At 40.8% G+C, this 20,565-nt stretch overlaps 1 protein-coding gene across 2 annotated transcripts in view; it reads right to left on the bottom strand.

Annotated features, from left to right (window-relative positions):
- The window catches only part of ZNF507 (zinc finger protein 507), a 42,931-nt gene that overhangs the window by 9,687 nt on the left and 12,679 nt on the right, over positions 1 to 20,565 (bottom strand). For both annotated transcript variants that reach the window (XM_032170359.2, XM_032170358.2), the window contains one exon: positions 17,987 to 18,101. In XM_032170359.2, the coding sequence (XP_032026250.1) occupies positions 17,987 to 18,101 (115 nt within the window). The remainder of the gene's footprint in view (positions 1 to 17,986; positions 18,102 to 20,565) is intronic.

Here is a 20,565-nt window from a genome sequence, read left to right as displayed (position 1 = left end):
CATAAATCAGGAGCCAATGTTCCTTACCTCATTATTAACTGAAGTCCACGCTTTATTCGGATTTCCTTGGTTTGTACTTAACATCCTGTTTCTGTTCCATGATCCCATCCAGGATAACATGGCTTTTAGTCCTCACGTCTCCTTAGGATCTTCTAGACTGCAATTATTTCTCCTACTTGCCTTGTCTCTTTGAGACGGAGTTTCACTCTGGGGCCCAGGCTGGAGTGCAGTGGTGTGGTCTCGGCAAACTGCAACCTCCGCCTCCCAGGTTCAAGCGATTCTCCTGCCTCAGCCTCCTAAGTAGCTGGGATTACAGGCGTGCGCCACCACGCCTGGCTAATTTTTGCATTTTTAGTAGAGATGGGGTTTCGTCATGTTAGCCAGGCTGGTTTCTAACTCCTGACCTCAGGTGATCCGCCTGCCTCAGCCTCTCAAAGTACTGGGATTACAGGCACTGAGCCACCAAGCCCAGCCAACTTGCCTTGTTTTTAATGCCCTTGACATATCTGAGGAACATGGATCAGATATTTTGTAAAATGTCCCTCAAGTTGGGGCTGTCTGCTGTTTTTTTTCATGGTTAGACCGAGCTGATGGGTTCTTGGGAGAAAGGCCACAAAGGAAAAGGGCCATCCTCCCCACATCCCACTCTCAGGAGAACTCGCCCCTGACCTTCCTCCCCTGGCTGAGGTCAGGTTTCTCCAGGGTCAAGTTCCTCTTTCTCAACCCTGTTTCCATAGTGTACCACTGGGAAGGGGGTCACTGGGTGCAGCCCACACTTAAGAGCTGGGATGATCAACTGCCTCCTTGAGGGAGGGGCATCTATGTCAACTACGTGGAATTCTTCTGCACGGGATGTGTCTATTCTCACCCACCTATTCAACCATTTATATACATCAGTATGGACACGTGGTTATTTTATACTTTGGGATGTGGGCGGCAAGCCACCTAGGTGCCGAGGCAAGAGACCGAGGGCACGAGCTGTTCCAGTATAATAAAATATATAAAACAACAAGAGTTATACTAGATATAGATCATAGATATGATTATACATGAATATCATTAATCATTAGTTTGTAGCAATTACTCTTTATTCCAATATTATTATAATCTTTGCTCTATAATCATAACCCAGGAAAAACCAGGCCTTATAGAGATAGGAGTGGAAGGGACATAGTGAGAAGTGACCAGAAGACAAGTGTGCGAGCCTTGTTACACCCGGGCAGGGCCACCAGAGGGCTCCTTGGTCTAGCGGTAATGCCAGCATCTGGGAAGATGCCCGTTGCCAAGCAGACCATGGTCTAGCGGTAGAATCAGTGTCAAGGAAAAACACTCGCTACTTAGCAGACTGGGAAAGAGAGTCTCCCTTTCCCCAGGGGAGTTTAGAGAAGACTCTGCTCCTCCATCTCTTGTGGAGGGTCTGACATGAGTCAGGCCCGCCTGCAGTTATCTGGAGGCCTAACTGTCTCCCTGTGATGCTGTGCTTCAGTGATCACGCTCCTAGTCTGCTTTCATGTTCCATCCTGTACACCTGGCTCTGCCTTTTAGATAACAGTAGCAAAATTAGTGAAAGTACTAAAAGTCTCTGATATGCAGAAATAATGGTGTAAGCTGTCTCTCTCTCTCTCCCTCTGCCTCGGCTGCCAGGCAGGGAAGGGCCCCCTGTCCAGTGGACATGTGACCCACGTGACCTTACCTACCACTGGAGATGACTCACACTCCTTACCCTGCCCCTTTGTCTTGTATCCAATAAATATCAGTGCAGCCTGGCATTTGGGGCCACTACTGGTCTCCGCGTCTTGGTGGTAGTGGTCCCGCAGGCCCAGCTGTCTTTTCTTTTATCTTTTTGTCTTGTGTCTTTATTTCTACAAGCTCTTGTCTCCACATACGGGGAGAAAAACCCACCGACCCTGTGGGGCTGGTCCCTACATTGGTGCAAATTCTGTATTGCACTATTTATTTTGTTGCTCAAACTCCTCCAGCCTTGCCCCCTGGGCCTCTGTGGTTGGCTCCCATGTCCTGCTGCCACACCTCAAGTTTTGTTTCTTAAGCACTTCCTTACTTGCTGGACCTGAGATGCTCCAGGATCACTTTGCATATTCCCCACCACAGTCCTAGACTATACTGATAATTTCTCCAGTTCTTTTTATTGGAGAAAGGTATCAGAAACCAAGATTTGGGTGACAAGTGAACTGCTTTAATTTTGTAAATAACTTTTTTCCTGATTTCAAAAATTCACTGTAGAAAATTAGAAATATACAGGAAAAAAAAAAGAAAATAAAAATCACTCATAGCCTTATCACTAGATATAACCATTATTATTATTTTGAAGTCTATTTTCCAGTATTTAAAAATACATCTATTTTTATAAAATTGGAATTATGGAAGGCTACTGTTATAATTTAAACTTTCTACAATAAAGTATTTAATGACTACAATAAGCTGCCTAGCATTTCACATTGGATGGAATTGGTGGAATTCCATTTAATTCTCTATTGTTTTATGCAGAATATATAATTCTGACAATGGACAATAATCTTTGTATAAAAATTTTAGGCACTTAAAGCTTCTGAGAACACCGTCTATAAACTTTAATTTGTGCATGAGTATGTGCTCATTCTTTTAGGGGAGGCTTTTTCTAGGAATACAGACAGTTCAGTATTAGGAGCTTCAGTATTATGAGTCACCATTTGAAAGGACTGGAATCAAAAAGGCATATTTTCATTGGTGTTGCTGAGACTAAATCTAAAAAAATCAACATTCATTTTTAAATTTCTGATTATGGAAATCATTAAACAAAGAGAAAATTATAAATAAAAATGTGATGAATCCGTACCATCCAGTTTCAATAACTGATTGTCGGCATTTTGCTAATCTTGTTTCATGTATTCTAACTTAAAGTTGCCTGATTTTTGCAGACATGTCTTATTCAAATTAGGATCCAAATGAGATCTACATTTCATATTTGGTTGGTAAGTCTCTTAAGTCTCTTTTAATCTATAATATCTCTTCTTTCTTTCCCATCAGCCTTCATGCATGTATCTGTTAAAGCTATCAGGCCATCTGTCTTGCAGAATCTCTCACAGCATGGACTACACTGAGGACTTTCTGGTGATGTCGTTTATCATGTCCCTGTGCCCTTCATGTTTCTTGTGAACTGGGAGTGAGATCTAGAAAAGAGTTTCTCGGCCTCTGCATTCCTGACATTTGGGGCTAGGTAATTCTTCACTGTGGCGGCTGTCTGGGGCACTGCAGGTTGTCCAGCAGCATCCCTGGCCTCTACTCACTGAATGCCAGTAGCGCTTTCTCCCTCAGTTGTGACAAACGCAGTAATGTCTCCAGACATTGGCAAATGTCCTCTGAGGGGGCAAAAGCCCTTAGTTGGGAACCAATGATCTACATGTTTCATTAGATCCAAGGTCATATTTAATTTTTTTTTTTTTTTTACAAATATATTCCATGGGTATAGCTGTGTATTTCCTACTGTCATACTCAGGAGTCACTTAAACCAATAGCACCTAACCCAATATACATTCTTAATAAAACTTCTCTACAAAATAAGGTAGATGGATAATTCTTCAATATCATAAAAATATAACTTTCTCAATTCCAAAACTAGTATCAAGCTTAATTAGGAAACACCAGAAGCATTTCCATTAAGTTCAAGAACAGAACAAGGACATTTACTATCCCCACTGCTATGCAGTGTTGTGGAGGTACCAGCTAGGACAATCAGACAAGAGAAAGAGAGAAGAGGTATAGGCCGAGCGTGGTGGCTCATGCCTGTAATCCTAGCACTTTGGGAAGCTGAGGTGGGCGGATCACCTGAGGTCGTGAGTTTGAGACCAGCCTGGCCAACATGGTAAAACAATGTCTCTACCAAAAATACAAAAATTAGCCATGCGTGGTGGCGGGTGCCTGTAATCCCAGCTACTCAGGAGGCTGAGGCATGAGAATCTCTTGAACCCGGGAGGCATAGGTTGCAGTGAGCTAAGATCACACCACTGCACCACTGCACTCCAGCCTGGGTGACAGCACAAGACTCTGTCTCAAGAAAAAAAAAAAAAAAAAAAAAGAAAGAAAAGCTATAAATAGAAAGGAAAGTATGAGAAAATGATTTGCAGATAATGTAATGATATACCTTAACAATCCAATAGAAAATTAAAAACTGTTACAAATAACAACTCAATAAAGCCACAAAACTAACATTCCGTCCAGATCAACAACTTTCTTATATGGAAACAATATTAAAATGCTAGCAAAATGCTAGCAAGAAGGAAAAAACAATTTATAATAACAATGGAAAAAATAAAATATACAAGAACAAGCCTAACAATGAGTGAGTGAGTGTGTGTGTGTGTGTGTGGGGGGGGGGGGGGGGGGGGGGGGTCCTTGCTTTGCACGGTTCCGAGCTGCATGAATTTCAGTTACTATGGCTTAAACATTATCAGTCCCCCAACAGCATGGTTCAAATTTCAGTTATTAACTACCATGGGAATACGAACTGTGAGTAACTGCAGAGAACAAACTTCACTGGCAGCTCTTCAGTCTACTATGTAAACAGAGATGCATCATGCCCAGTGACCAAGCAAGCCTTTCAAAGCTGGTGACTGGTCATTGTGCTATGCAGTTCACTTCCTGACAGCAAAACATGTAGTTATGCTGCATCCTTATCTCCCAACACTAAACCTGCAGGACATGTTACGAAAATGGATAGTCACAAGAGAGGAACTGGCCAACAAAATCGAAGTGCAGCAAAAACCCACGAAGTGATAATGCTGGAAGCAAAATTAGACATACATGTAAATGAATTCTAGAACAAATAAATAATTGCCCACAGGAAATGTTGACACTGCTGCCACTGAAGAAAACTTGGGATATGCAGCCAGAAGATCTTAGTAAAAGTGAATTCAACGACGAGGTATGTAGTTCCTGAAGGAAGTTATGGCGGCCAAAAAGTTTGCGTTAAAGGAACTCTTGGAGACATTTCATGATGATGACAATTACTTAGAAAGGACAACTGACCACTTGCCAAAGGCATAGGAAAGATGCTCATTCTAGACTGCAAAGGATACAATGAGAAGGCAAGTACTGTTCAAACCACTCGATAAGTCTCTTACAAAGAGAGAAAACATTTTATTTTTCAAAGTTCCTAAGTTTTAAATTATAGTGTGGTATGATCTGAATTTACGTGACCCCCCCCCGGCCTCCAAAATTCCTATGTGGAAACTTAACCTCCAAAGGGATAGTATTAAGAGGTGGGGCCTTTGGAAGGTGACTAGGTCATGAGGGCAGAGGCCTTGTCAATGTGAGTAGTATGATCTGAATATACGTGCCCCCCCCGAAATTCCTATGTGGAAAGTTAATCCCCAAAGGGATATTAAGAGGTGGGGACTTTGGAAAGTGACTAGGTCATGAGGGCAGAGGCCTTGTGAATAGGATTAATGCCCTTATAAAAGAGGTTTAAGGGAGCTTTATCGCCCCTTCCAGCATGTCAGGATGCTGCAAAAAGGTGTTATTTATGAAGTAGGGAACAGGCCCTCTTCAGACACCAAAGCTGCTGACACCTTGAGCTTGGACTTCCCAGCCTCCAGAACTGTGAGCAACACATTTCTGTTGTTCATAAATTACCCATTCTAAGGCACTTTGTTATAGCAGCCTGAAGGGACTAAGACACACAGCACCATAGTTTAGATATGGTCTGTTTGTCAACACCAAAACTAACGTTGAAATTTGATCCCCAATGTGGCTGTACTGGGAGGCAGGGCCTAGTAGGAGGTTTCTGTGTTTGGGCGTGGATCCCTCATGAACGGGATGTTGGTGTTGTTCTCTCGGTGGTGGGTGAGTTCCTGCTCTTCCAAGACTGGACTGGTTCTCAGAATGAATTAGTTCTCTTGAGAGTGGGGTGTTATGAAGCCAGGACACCCCTCAGTTCTTCTGTTCTTTGCATGTGTCCCCCCTTTTCTGACCTTCTCTGCCATGTTGTGACGTAGCACAAAAACCTTCACCAGAAGCCAGGGCCAGGCCCTCAAACTTTTCGGCCTGCAGAACTGACAGCTGAAAAAAACACCTTTTCTTCAGGTGGAGAGTTGTGGGTTATCTGGTTTCCCATGCTATCAGAGCCCCTTGCTTATGGATTGTTAGTTTAAATTACTGAGCCAATTCCTGTCCACTCAACTGGTCAGCAAACGCTATCTCTTTATTTAAACCCTTTTCTGATTATATAATCTATATTCCTTGCACAAAAATGGAATATAGGCAAGTATAAAGACAAATTCTAAAAAATTACTTGCATAGCTTCCTGGTCTTTTTTAATGTACATATGTAGATCTGAAGCAAAAGTAGAATCATACTATAGATTTTTAATCCTACTTTTGACAACGTTCCATGAGTATTTTCTCAAGTTAAAAATTATGCATTTTCAATGGGGTATAACGTTCCATCCTATGAAAATATTGTAATTTAACTACTCTACTAAGTAGCATAGAGCTAGAATGTTTTTGATCTTTTTGACATTATAAACAATGCTATATAACAAATTATCTTGTACATCAATATAAATGCATTGTAGATTATTCTTTAGGATAGAGTTCATTTCCCCCACAAGACTCTTTAAGAATAATAAAGAATGGTCTGGGCGCGGTGGCTCATTCCTGTAATCCCAGCACTTTGGGAGGCCGAGGCAGGCGGATCACAACGTCAGGAGATTGAGACCATCCTGGCTAACATGGTGAAACCCCATCTCTACTAAAAATATAAAAAATTAGCCAGGTATGGTAGTGGGCGCCTGTAATCCCAGCTACTTGGGAGGCTGAGGCAGGAGAATGGCGTGAACCTGGGAGGCAGAGCTTGCAGTGAGCCGAGATCACGCCACTGCACTCTAGCCTGGGCAACAGAGTGAGACTCCATCTCAAAAAAAAAAATAATAATAATAATAAACAATTAACACTCCTAGTTGAGACACAGAACATTACCAATATACCTTTGAGACTCCCTGTGTGCCTTGCCTCAATTGCCTCCCCTTCCTTTCCAGGGATAAGAACGTTCCTGGGCTGAGGGGCACAGTCATTTTTTTTTTTTGAGATGGGAGTTTTGCTCTTGTTGCCCAGGCTGGAGTGCAATTGTGCAATCGATCTCGGCTGACCGCAACCTCCCCCTCCCAGGTTCAGGTGATTCTCCTGCCTCAGCCTTCCAAGTAGCTGGGATTACAGGCATGCGCTACCACACCCGGCTAATTTTGTATTTTTAGTAGAGACAGGATTTCTCCATGTTGGTCAGGCTGGTCTCGAACTATTGGCCTCAGGTGATCCACCTGCCTCAGCCTCCCAAAGTGCTGGGATTACAGGCGTGAGCCACTGCGCCCGGCCGGGCACAGCCATTTTTAAGGCTCTGATCTATACATGTAGTACCCTGAAAAAGGAGAAACGATAGAAAATATGTTTTGACAGTATGGTAAGGCATAAAAACAGAAGTGCAGATCCATGAACAGAATAAATGGCCCAGAAATAAATCTAAACATACACAGTCAATGAATATTTGACAAGGGCACCAAGAGGACATAATAGAGAAAGAATAGTCTCTTCAATAAATGGTGCTGGGAATACTGGATATCCACATGCAAAAGGATTAAATTGGACCCATATCTTACATCATCCACAACAATCAACTCAAAATGGATAAAATAGCTGAATGGAATATCAGAAACCATCCAACTCCTAGAAGAGAATACAAGGAAAAATCTCGCTGCAGTGGCAATGATTTTTTGGTTATGATACCAAAAGCTCAGGCTACAAGAGCACAAATAAATAAATGGGACATCAAACCAAAAAACTTCTGCACAGCAAAGAAAACAATCAACAAAATGAAAGAGCAACCTAAGGACTGCAAAAAAATATTTGCAAACCACATATCTGATAAGGGGTTAATATCCAAAATTTATAAAGAACACTTATAACTCAATAGCAGAAGGACAAATAACTCGTTAAAAAATGGGCAAAGGACCTGAACAGTTACTTCTCCAAAGACATAAAAACTGCAACAGTGATATGAAAACGTGCTCAACATCACTAATCATCAGGGAAACACAAATTAAAAACCACTACGAAATGACAACCTGTTAGGATGACAATTATCAAAGACAAAAGAGAGAACAAATGTTGGCAACGGTGTAGGGAAAAGGAAATCCTACTACACTGTTGGTGACAATGTAGATTGGTACGGCCATGAAAAATAGTATAGAGGTTCCTAAAGAAATTAAAAACAGAACTACCACACGACCCAGAAATCCCTCTTCTGTGTAGGAGATGAAATCGCCACCTCACCAGGTATCTGCATTTCCATGTTCAGTGCAGCATTCCTCACAAAAACCAAGGTATGGAAACAACCTAAGTGTCCACTGACGGACAAATGGATAAAGAAAACGTGGCATGTGCACGTGCGCGCACACACACACGCACGCACACACACATACACAATCATTCCACCTTAAAAAGGGAGAGCCTGCCTTTTGCCACAACATGGATGGGCCCTCATGCCAACAAGCCAGACACAGACAGACAAATATTGTTCAATCTTACTTAAAAGTCCAATACACACACACACACAGAGAAGGAAGGAGTGGTTACCAGGGGCTGGGGGTGGGGAGAGAGAGAAGATTCCGGCATACAAAGCAGCATGTATGTAGGATGAACTTGTCTAGAGATCTAATACACAGCATGAGGACTGTAATCAAAATGTGCTGTATTAGGAATTTTTGTTAAATAAGTAGATTTTAACCGCTTTTGCCACAAAAAAGTATGTAAGATGATAGATATGCTAATTTGCTTCACTACAGTAACCATTTTACTGTCTATATCCTATACATCATATTGTTAACCTCCAATATATACAATAACATGTATTAGAAAACAAAACAAAAACATAAAGAAAAGAAAGTATGTTTTGAAACAGAGGCTATGTCTAACAAATCATTTCTAACCACCTCACCAACAGACCAGCAACAACCATATTTCCATGTAGGGTAAACTGCTCCTTCCTATCCCACCCCATCCATTGGCCAAAAAAAGGCTTAAACCAAAACGAAACCACACTGACGAAAGAGCACGTTGATCATGACACTACCTGTCACGATTCTGCTTTGCTTCCTTGGTGGAACTGCTGGATGCTCCTGATGACAGAGCCATTTGGGACTCAATTATTCAAGTCTACCAAGGCAAAGTCATACATATGACATGGGGAAAGAAGTGAACACCCTAACAGCGTGATTGCTGTACTCCTAGAGCGGCCTGTAAATATGGCCATTGCTAGATCCAAGCTTTGGAATGTCCAAAGCAGCACAATTTCTATGTTAACCAATAAAACCCGACCCGTATCTGTATAAAAAATGATTTCTTCCCAATGCAAAGAAGCTACTTTGGCAACCCAAAGAAAGCCAACGTAGAGACCCAAGCCTTCTTATAACTTGGCTAAAAAGCCTGAGACTGAATTTTTCTACAGACTTTCCCACTGTTAGTAAGTCAGTTACTTTGGTCTCAGAACCCCAAGGAGATAAGGATGCTGGTTTAAAAACCCCCACTTTCCTGGCCTGGGACCAAGGTTAGTTTCCAGGTCAACTGCCTTGAGGGCTTAGACGGAAGAAAGTAGCTGGATGTCCTACAAGATCTGGGGTGACCTGAGTCTGGTTTGAACACATACACAAATATTTCAATAGAAATTTTTGCAATAGGGCTTATGACCTTCAATTCATTTTCTATGCTTTTAAAGAAATAACTAAGGCCCCCACAAAACAGCCACTTCAAATTTTGTGATGAACCTGAAAGATCTTTATGCCACTGAGAAAAACAAACTCTTTCAGTTCATCTCTTCAAAACAAAATACATATTTTTTCCTCCTGATGAAACTATCTCCTTCACTATTTTCCTTAAACAAACTGAGGTTTTTTAAAGACTTAAGTTTTTCCCCAAGCCAACACATTGACTAAAGAATCACGATGCCTACAGATGAAAAAAGACTGAAGCCTGTAACTCTGGTGGAAGTGATGGGCTGTGACTGCCAAGGTTAGGTCATAAAAGGCAACACAGCTTTTGCCTACTTCGTATCTAAGAAGCTCATTTTGGGGACTAGCAGACCTGCAAAGTCCACAAGGAGAAATCATGTATGTGTTCCAGCTGAGGCCCAACCAACAGCCAGCACAGCCACCAGCCTGTGCTGAGGCAGCCTTCAGAGGACTGTAACCCCTAGCTGTCTGGGTCACTTCCAGCCTTCAAGCTTTCCCTGATGAGATCCCAGACTGTATGGGACAGAGACAAGCTGTCTCTACTGTGTCCTTTCCAAATTCCTGACTGACCCATAGAATCCCTGAGCATAATGAAATTGCTTCTGTTTCACACCCTGATTTGGCGTGGGCTGCTGGCATGCAGCAGCAGTACACTTCATAAAGAAATCTCCCTGGTGTAGCACAGACAGGCAGGATGACACAGTTATTAGGAGCAAGAGTTCAGGCTCCGGCTCTGAGACATGGGGAACCGTTATTTAAGCTAGCCCAGCCTCTGTTTCCATGTCTACAAAATTGGGGTAGTAATATTCCTAAGTACTGGGCTGCTGTGAGGACTGAACTGACACGTATTAAATGCTTAGCACACCGGGCCTGGCCCACAAACAGTCTTCTCAAAAATACCAGCTATTATCATCATTTCTAATAAACTTATATTTATACAAATCCCATACAATAACTGACTACGCTGAGAGACAACCTTATCATTTCCATTCCAAACTGTCATTCCCCCTGCTGAAAGCCTTTCTGGAATGTTTTCTGTTTAGATTTATTTTTAGCTTTAGTGCCATATTAGTAAATGAGGCTCAGTAATACCTAAGCACACATAGTTGATGCGCCATCCCTGAAAATCAGCACACATTTTTATTTCTGTATCATCATCTACCTTACTCAACAGAATATTTCAAAAAATCAAAACTAGTTTCAGAATATAAGAACACAAAAGTCCTAAACACAAAGAAAAAGATTAATACATTTGATTATATTAAACTGGAAATGTCTGTTCATCAAAAGACATCATTGAGAAAATAGAAAGGCAAGCCATAGTTAGATGACATCTGCAATATGCCCCACAAAGGCCTTGTACTCAGAATACATGAAGAGCTCCTGCAAATCAGTAAGAAAACAGCAGATGATATAGTTTGGATATTTGTCCTTCCAAATTTCATGTCGAAATTTGATCCCCAATGTTGGAGGTAAAGCCTGGGGAGAGGCGACTGGGTCATGGGGACGGATCCCTTATGAATGGCTTGGTGTAGTTATTCATGAATAATGAGTTCTCTCTCTGTTACTGCAAGATCTGACTGTTAAGAAGAGCCTGTACCTCCTCCCCTCTCTCTTGCTCCATGTCTCACAATGTGACATATCTGCTCCCGCTTCACCTCTGTCATGACTGGAAGCCTCCTGAGGCCCTTATCAGAAGCAGAGGACAGCCTGCAGAACCATGAGCCAAATAGACCTCTTCTTTATAAATTACCCACCCTCAGATATTCCCTTATAACAATGCTAAACTAATACAATAGACAATGCAAAAAAGAAGTGGGCAATAATACCCCATAAACAAATGAAAACATGCTCAAACTCAGAAATCATCAGGGAAATGCAAACAAAGCACAATACTACTATACATCTACCAAAACAATAAAGATTAAAGACTGACAGCACAAAGTGCTGGTGAAGATGTGAATAGGTACAACCATTTTGGAAAACTGTTGACACTGTCTACCAAAGCTGAATACATATACATGTCCAATTACCAAGAAATTCCACCCCTAGGTATAAACCCAATGGAAATGGACTCATTTCATATATGTGCCCAAAAACATGTAAAAGAATGTTCAAAATGTTATCAGATCATATCAGGGAGGAAAACCTTGCAATAACCCAAATGTCTATCCACAGAACAATGAATAAATTGTGGTGGTCTTAATAGTGGAATACTATGTAACAATGAAATGCAATTGTGCTAGGTGGAACTATACAGACACACACGCACACACGTTGAGTAAAAAAATCTGAACATAAAGTAGAATATGTACTGTATGATTCCATTTTTATTAAGTTCAGAAACAGAAAAAACGAATTGATAATGTTAGAAGTCAAGATAGTGGTTACCAGAAAGAGGGGAGGGGTGGTTAATGACTGGAAAGCCCACGAAGGGGTGCTGTTGAAGGGCTCATAATGGTTTGTGTTACAAGCACGAGTTTAATTTGTGATTATTCATCAGCTGTACCTTTGTGATTTATGCAATTTTCAGGAGGCATGGTAACATCAATTATAAAATCTATTTAAAAAATTTAGAGGGAGGGAAGGAGAGAGAGACTTAAGATACTCTCTTAATAGAGTGGCTGGACCTTGTTTTGTTCTCAATATGAAAAAGCTACCTCCAAAAGTATGTTTTGAAACAATTAGGGGAAAATGGGTATTTTTGGACTGGGTATTAAAAAAAATCATCTTATATTATTTGGGCAGCTATTCTACTTAAGGAAGAAAAGGCATAATGATACCACTACACATTTATTTTCAAGCATAAACTTATACAAAATCATGCTGTCCCCCTGCCACAGTGTAGTTTCAGAACCTAAGCACAGTACAGTTGTGTTTCTAAGGGAAAATGGGTCCCATGCCATATGGTTAAAAAGAAACTGATACTCTTAGGACAACGTTTTGTTCTCCCATCTTGTTCTCTACAAAAGTGGTACTGGGAGATGTAAATCAGGGCAGGTCCAGCAGTGCAATATTAAACTAAACCAAGGACCATCTAATATGAAAAATTTTGAGTGGAACTTTTCAGTAAAACTTTGGGGTCAATGTTATAAATGTCAGGTATAATCTCTCACCTTATACAAAAATCAACTCAAGATGGATTAAGGACTTAAACCTAAGACCTGAAACTACAAAAATTCTAGAAGATAACACTGGAAAAACTCTTCTAGACACTGGCTTAGGCAAGGATTTCATGGCCAAAAACCCAAAAGCAATTGCAATAAAAACAAAGATAAATAGCTGTATCTCATTAAACTAAAGAGCTTTAGCAAGGCAAAAGGAACAGTCAGCAGAGTACACAGACAACCCACAGAGTGGGTGAAAATCTTCACAATCTACACATCTGACAAAGGACTAATATCCAGAATCTACAATGAACTCAAACAAATCAGTAGGAAGAAAACAATCAATCCCATCAAAAAGTGGGCTAAGGACATAAATAGACAATTCTTAAAAGAAGATACACAAATGGCCAACAAACATGAAAAAATCATTAATGATCAGGGAAATGCAAATCAAATGCAACATCACTAATGATCACAGTGTGATACCACCTTACTCCTGTAAGAATGGCCATAATCAAAGAATCAATAAACAGTAGATGTTGGTGTGGATGTGGTGATAAGGACCACTTCTACATTGCTGATGGGAATGTAAACTAGTACAGCCACTATGGAACAGTGTAGAGATTCCTTAAAGAACTAAAAGTAGAACTACCATTTGATCCAGCAATCCCAGGAAAAGAAGTCACTATTTGAAAAAGATGCTTGCACATGCGAGTTTACAGCAGCACAATTCACAATAGCAAAATCGTGGAACCAACCCAAATGCCCATCAATCAACAAGTGGATAAAGAACTCTGATATATATATATTATGATGGAATACTACTCAGCCATAAAAAGGAATGAATTAACAGCATTTGCAGTGACCTGGATGAGATTAGAGACTATTATTCTAAGTGAAGTAACTCAGGAATGGAAAACCAAACATCGTATGTTCTCACTGATACGTGGGACCTAAGCTATGAGGACGCAAAGGCATAAGAATGATAAAATGGACTTTGGGGACTTGGGGGGAAAAAGTGGGAGGAGGGCAAGGGATAAAAGACAACAAATACGGTGCTGTGTATACTGTTCGGGTGATGGGTGCACCAGGTTCTCACAAATCACCACTAAAGAACTTACTCATGTAACCAAATACCACCTGTACCCCAACAACTTATGGAAAAATAAAATTTAAAAAAGAAAAAAATGTCAGGTATAACTATAATTGGTATATGGTTTACACAGAATAAAAACAAAGTTATTAATAGCTGCATTGGTAAGGACTGGGATGGAATGATGTCATTTTAATCTTTCCCTGTCCTTCCACAGGAATGGAAAACAGCTCTCTTTTTTTCTGGGTAAGAACAGGGCTTCTGAGATAATCTGACAACTTCATGAGCAGAAAATGGGAACAAGCCCCTTCAATGCACCAAGTAACATGCTGGGTACTTCATAAATATAATCTCACTTAATCTTCACAAAGTCTTATGAGCGGGGAAGTATTCTCCCCAGTTTCGTATGGGAAAAGAGGCTTAGTGTGGCATAACACTCCCAAGGTCACCAGTGGGGCACAGGAAGTGTGTGGTCCAGGCCTGGGATGCTCCCAAGATACTAGAGTGACTCCAAAGCAGCCAGACATAGCATGGGGACCTCAGCAGGGACAGCACTCTGCCTGGGCCCAGCATCTCTCCTGTAAAATGAGCTCTGCCTGCCTACCCTGGCACAGAATTAATTCTTCTTTGTTTCCCTAGTGTTTTAGAGGCCATCAGTCTTTTAGTACTTTTCTTTGGTTAGAGATAAAAGCTGGGCCCAGTAACTACCAGCTACCACATACTGGCTGTTTATTATGTGCTGGTACCTTATATGGTATTTCATTTCATCCTTACAACCTTAATATCCTCATTCTATTAATGACAAAACCAGCACAGACAGGTGAAACAGTTTGCCCAAGATCACAAATCTCACAAGTGAGAGAGCTCAGATTCAATCCCAGGACTATCTGCCCCCAGAACCAGGGATCCATGAAGCCGTACTGCCCAGACCACAAAGATGGGGTCATTGAAGGACTGGAATGACAGCATAAAAAGCAAAAGCATGAGAAAGGAACAGGTTACACCACTACGGAAAACTTATTATGTAACAGGCACACTAAAGTAAACAATAAATCTTTTGTGCCCTTGTGCAAAGTTTAGAAATTGTGCAACAAGGCCTTGTAGCTCTTTAAGAACTCATTACTGCTGCTTGTGTGCATATTTCTTAACAAAATGTAGGGAATCAGAAATGCATAGAGTATGGCATGAACTCTGAGAAACCAAGCCCAAACTCTGACCATAAGTGCACCAGGCAATGAAACTGAATGAAGCAGACACGAAATGAGCCAGAGAAACTCCTGTGATCCTTGGATTAAGTCAGACATTATAAAGGCTGAGCTACCAGCTCCACTTAAGGCACACGGTATAGGACAATGAGGAGCAAGTTCTAGAAACATCCTGGAATAGAACATGTTAATCCGTAATGCTCTGCGACCAGAAATCGCATGAAGACAACGGATGGTGAGTATTTAAAGAAGGTTAAAAGGAGAGCCATGACATTAGAAAACAAGACTTATGAGGAAAAACTGATAAGTACAAAGAGGGAGATATGACAAAATTGTTTCTAAGGCATAAACACACCAAACCCAGTGACAAAGTGGAGTGTGAATAAATTTGGAAAATAACAGACTGAGAGTTCTCTCATGTTACACAAAGAGGATTCTCACGGGATGTTGCCCGTTGGTAGGAAGACCCTAGGACAAGTGCAATGAATTCTTTGAATCTGTGAATATTTTAAGAACATAAGAAAACATCCCTGAGACACTGACAGCTATCAAAATGAATCTTTAAGCTGCAAGACTGATCTAATAAAGCAGATCCAGAATGACTAACCTTCAACAGAACCAGAATCACTAACTTTTTTCCTAAGTATTTGAGGGTTTACTTGCTTACTGTTTGTCTACAAGTTCCATGACAGCAAAGATGACGTCTGTTTTGTTATGACTGTAGTCCAAGAATCTAGCACGGCCCCTGAGGCATAATATTTGCTCAATAACTATTTCTCCATGAATGAAAGAACAATCTAATTCTGGACCCAGAGAACTGTTATTTTCTTCTTACTTAAATCACATGAATCTGGCACGGTATGTCTAAATTCAAGGATACCAAAAATATAAAGGCAAAGCTTTCTCCTCCTATCAGGTAAGCTAGTGTTCCCTGGTTCCATCACATTCTCCTAAACATTTCCCAGTACAAATCATGAATGTATATATACTCAGTCCTACCTATTAAATAGACTGATTGGACATGGCGTAACCATGTAATCCCAGCACTTTTGGGAGGCCAAGGTGGGCGGACACTTGAGGCCAGGAGTTCAAGATCTGGCGAAACCCCATCTCTAATTAGCTAATCATGGCACATGCTTGTGGTCCCAGCTACTCAGGAGGCTGAGGCATGAGAATCACTTGAACCTGGGAGGTGGAGGTTGCCATGAGGTGAGATCACGTCACTGCACTCTAGCCTGGGCGACGACAGAGCGAGACTGTCAAAGAAAAAAAGGAAGGAACGAAGGAAGGAAGGAAGGAGGGAGGGAAGGAAAGGAAGGAAGGAAAGGGAGGAAAGGAAAGGAGGGAAAGGAGGGAAAGGAAGGGAAGGGAAGGGAAGGGAAGGGAAGGGAAGGGAGGGGAGGAAGGAAGGAAGGAAGGAAGGAAGGAAGGAAGGAAGGAAGGAAGGCAGGCAGGCAGGCAGGCAGGCAGGCACTGAGGAGGACTGAGGCAAGGTCAAACACCTTCCACAGAGTTTTAAGACTCTGTAGGCCGGGGGCGGTGGTTCACACCTGTAATCCCAGCACTTTGGGAGGCCGAGGTGGGTGGATCACAAGGTCAGGAGATCGGGACCATCCTGGCTAACACAGTGAAACCCCATCTCTACTAAAAATACCAAAAAAATTAGCCGGGCGCAGTGGCGGACGCCTGTAGTCCCATCTACTCTGGAGGCTGAGGCAGGAAAATGGCGTGAACCCAGGAGGCGGAGCTTGAAGTGAGCCGAGATTGCGCCACTGCACTCCAGCCTGGGCGACAGAGCGAGACTCCGCCTCAAAACAAAACAAAACAAAAACAAAAAAAAGACTCTGCAAACAGATGTACTGTCTGAAGAGTGATTATAAGTAAGTCTGCTGGTTTGCAAATTAAGCATATATTGAATATTCAAAACCATACACATATCACCACACTATGGGATTAAACAATGACCTTTTATGGCACAATCTGTCAGGTTTTCATCGAGATTAATAGAATAACTTTCCCACACTCACTTGTATCATATCTACAAAATCTGGGGAGAGAGTTAAAACCTGCTAAGTTTTGACAAGGGGGTGAAAGTTCATACCCATTGCCTAGCACTATCACTGAGAATGCCTATATTTTCTGAAATACATATGTGAATTTGCTTTTGGGAAAAATCAAGTAACGAAATTAAATGACTTATTCTACACATACTAGCTTAATTTTGAAAAATGGACTCTTTCATAGAAAATTTTATTGCCTTTTAAGTTTTAAGGATCTTTTGCTGAATCCTGAGTATCTTACTGCCAAATTACTGAAATGAACTCTAAGGCACTGAAAAAGCTATGAAATTTATACCCATATGAAATGAAAACAGAAAATTGACAGATAAAGACAATTTCCTATATATCAACTAGACAAAATGCCTACTGTCCTAAGATTCAAGCTTAAAGTTCACATCTGAACAAACCAAACAAGACTTATAAAACCAGCCAGGTGCAGTGGCTCATGCCTGCAATCCCAGCACTTTGGGAGGCTGATGTGGGAGGATCCCTTGAGGCCAGGAGTTCGAGGCTGCAATGAGCTGTGATCACACCACTGCACTCCAGCCTGGGCAATACAGCAAGACCCTGACCCAAAAAATAAATAAGTAAATATATAAAACAACAAAATATAAAACCAATTCGTAAAAATTTCTTACTTCTTAACCTGTGTTTCAATAAGTGCTATACATTTTTAATTATTTCATTTTATTTCTTTACTATGAAATATTTTAATACAAGCATTAAAATTCTAGAATTATAACACTTACCTGTACGGCTTATCAGAGTTATGGATTCGCCTGTGGTTTCTGACACCAACATATGTTGTACTTGTATAATCACACACATCACATCTATACTGTTTCTGGACTGAAGACTTATTCCCTAGACAAGGTATTTCAGAGTTTTAGTAGCAGGCTTTGACAAGATTCAAATGACAGCATTTACATTCCATTGTAAATGAAAATTTATACCACACAGTTGTATTAATATTTCAGTCATGGCTTTCTCACTGTTTTAACAAGTCTGAAGTGGTTTTATAGGTTTTCCTGCATATACACTATCAGCAGATATAAACTGAACATCATCTGACCTATAAACACAGATAGGTTGAGTGATTTCTGCATAACTATGTACAATATTCTAAATCATAATGAACTTGCTTCTGGCTGACTGTGTAGGAGCTAAATTAATCAGAGACACCTTGTTGATCTGTATCACCAAATAGGTGTTACTCTAACCAATATTGGATATACTGTCTTACAGAAACACTGACTTGCCAACAAGCTGTAATTTAATACTATGCTCCAATATTATAAAGTGTAGCTATGAAGCATATATAACCAACTCAATATAAAAAGCCTGGCTGGGTGTGGTGTCTCATGCCCATAATCCTAGCACTCTGGGAGGCTGAGGTGGGAGGACTGCTTGAGGCCAGGAGCTGGAGACCAGCCTGGGCAACAGAGCAAGAGGTCTCTCCCCCACTCTCCCCCTACAAAAAAAAGCCTAAGGCCTTTTCACCCAGTGCATTTTCTTTGTTTACCACTAAACGTCAGCTACCAACGCAACAAGAAAGGAAAAGCAGCCGCAAATTTTTAAGTGCTATGCAATGTATAATTCTTTCTAGTTAACTGACAGGTTACAGGGACAAAGGTTATGACCGACATGAATATGCAGCTCTCCGAAACGCAGGAAACATGGATCCAACGAAAAGAAGCCATGTTACTAAACTCACTCTGCAACAACAGGGCTGAGTAATTCAAGTTGGGGTAAGCTTATGTCAACACGAGTTGAGTGACTTGATCATATAAAATGATTTCTTGAAGACATTCAACGCTTCATGTACTTGTCTGTCAGCATACAGTCCACAGGCTATTCACACTCTGCTTTATATTCAGAAACAGAGCAAGCATGGAAGCTCATGAAAAAGGCAGAGCAGGAAGAACTGCTTAGGTAGGACACCTGTATACACTGCATGAAAGTAAAATCCGTGGTATTATACAAAGGAAAACCCACACTGAAATTTCAACAAAGAAAATCCGTAAGTTAAATTTACAGTTTCTAAAATTGAAATTTTCTTTTGCTAATAACTACTGCCAGGCAGAACAAAATGTCCTAATTTTCTGGTATAAATCTATAACATTAATATACACACTAATCATAATTATAATTTAAGTATTGCTCTTAATTGGTAGGTTAAAAACTTGGACTTGATTATAAATGGCACTGTTCCAAATACAGTTTAAAAAAAAACCTAAAAAAGGAAGTGTGAAATATTGGATAATGGTTTTGTGTGAGAAATATTACAGATCAATGACAACTAATAAAACTGACAGATGGAAAAACTTAATATAGCACAGAATGAGAGCCTGTGCTACTTCAAGCAACTGTTTCCAATGGAAAGAATATTGGATTTAAAGTTCAAAAACTTGGGCTTAGTCCTCGCTCTGCCACTTTCTACCAGTATGATCATGGGTAAATTATTTTGCCTCTTGAAGTCTCAGTTTTCTCATCTACAAATTGGAAATGCTAGAACCTCACAGCATAGTTTAATAAGTCCTATATTTTTCCTTTAGCAAAGTCTGTACTTTACCTGTATGTCTGGGTAAAATCTGTGCCCTGTCACTAAGCTGTCTATTCCCTGAGGATAAGGATCTGCTTGTTTTGTTTAGACTGAATCCCCAGGGCCTGGCAAATTATAGGTTTCCAATAAAAAACAATTTAATTAGGTTTCATGGAGTAACACCATACGAAAGGGCTTTGCTTGCGGCTCTATTTGAGCTCCTGCGGTATCTGCTGACATACCCATCAGCCTCGTTCTGTCTTCTTCACTGAGTTGGGTTCCTGAAGGGCAGTGATGCCTTTCACTGTACTCCCAGCACCTAGCACAGTATCTAGCTCAAGACAGGCAGGCCATGCCTTTTGGCCAAGCAAATTAGTTAAGCTGAAACATGCCCTAAGGTATCTGTGCTATCAGAATGGCAGAGACTGGGGATCACAGAGGCACACACCTCTCTTCTTGTTTAACAGGTTTACTAAATAGGTAAAGAAGTTTTAACAAAGCATGAATTATTATTACCTTATTTGTGAGCTAAAAATGTTCTTTGGCCTGACAATCAGATTTCAAAATATCTAATATTGAGTTAATAAAGTACCCATCCAGGTATAAGTATGCAGCCATCTGAACTGCTACAGTACTGAGAGAAAAAAGCAAATGGAGCCAGGTGGGGGAAAACAGGCATGGCAGGCAATTTAAAAATCCATACATGTAACCCTAAAAAAAAGGCATGAGCCACAAAGAAAAGATGCTGCAACATAAAAGCTAGTAAATATACATTAATACTGTAAA

The sequence above is a fragment of the Hylobates moloch genome, unplaced genomic scaffold (genome assembly GCF_009828535.3).
Source record: "Hylobates moloch isolate HMO894 unplaced genomic scaffold, HMol_V3 SCAFFOLD_12, whole genome shotgun sequence".
NCBI lineage: Eukaryota > Metazoa > Chordata > Mammalia > Primates > Hylobatidae > Hylobates > Hylobates moloch.
This window is presented reverse-complemented; position numbering and strand designations above follow the sequence as displayed.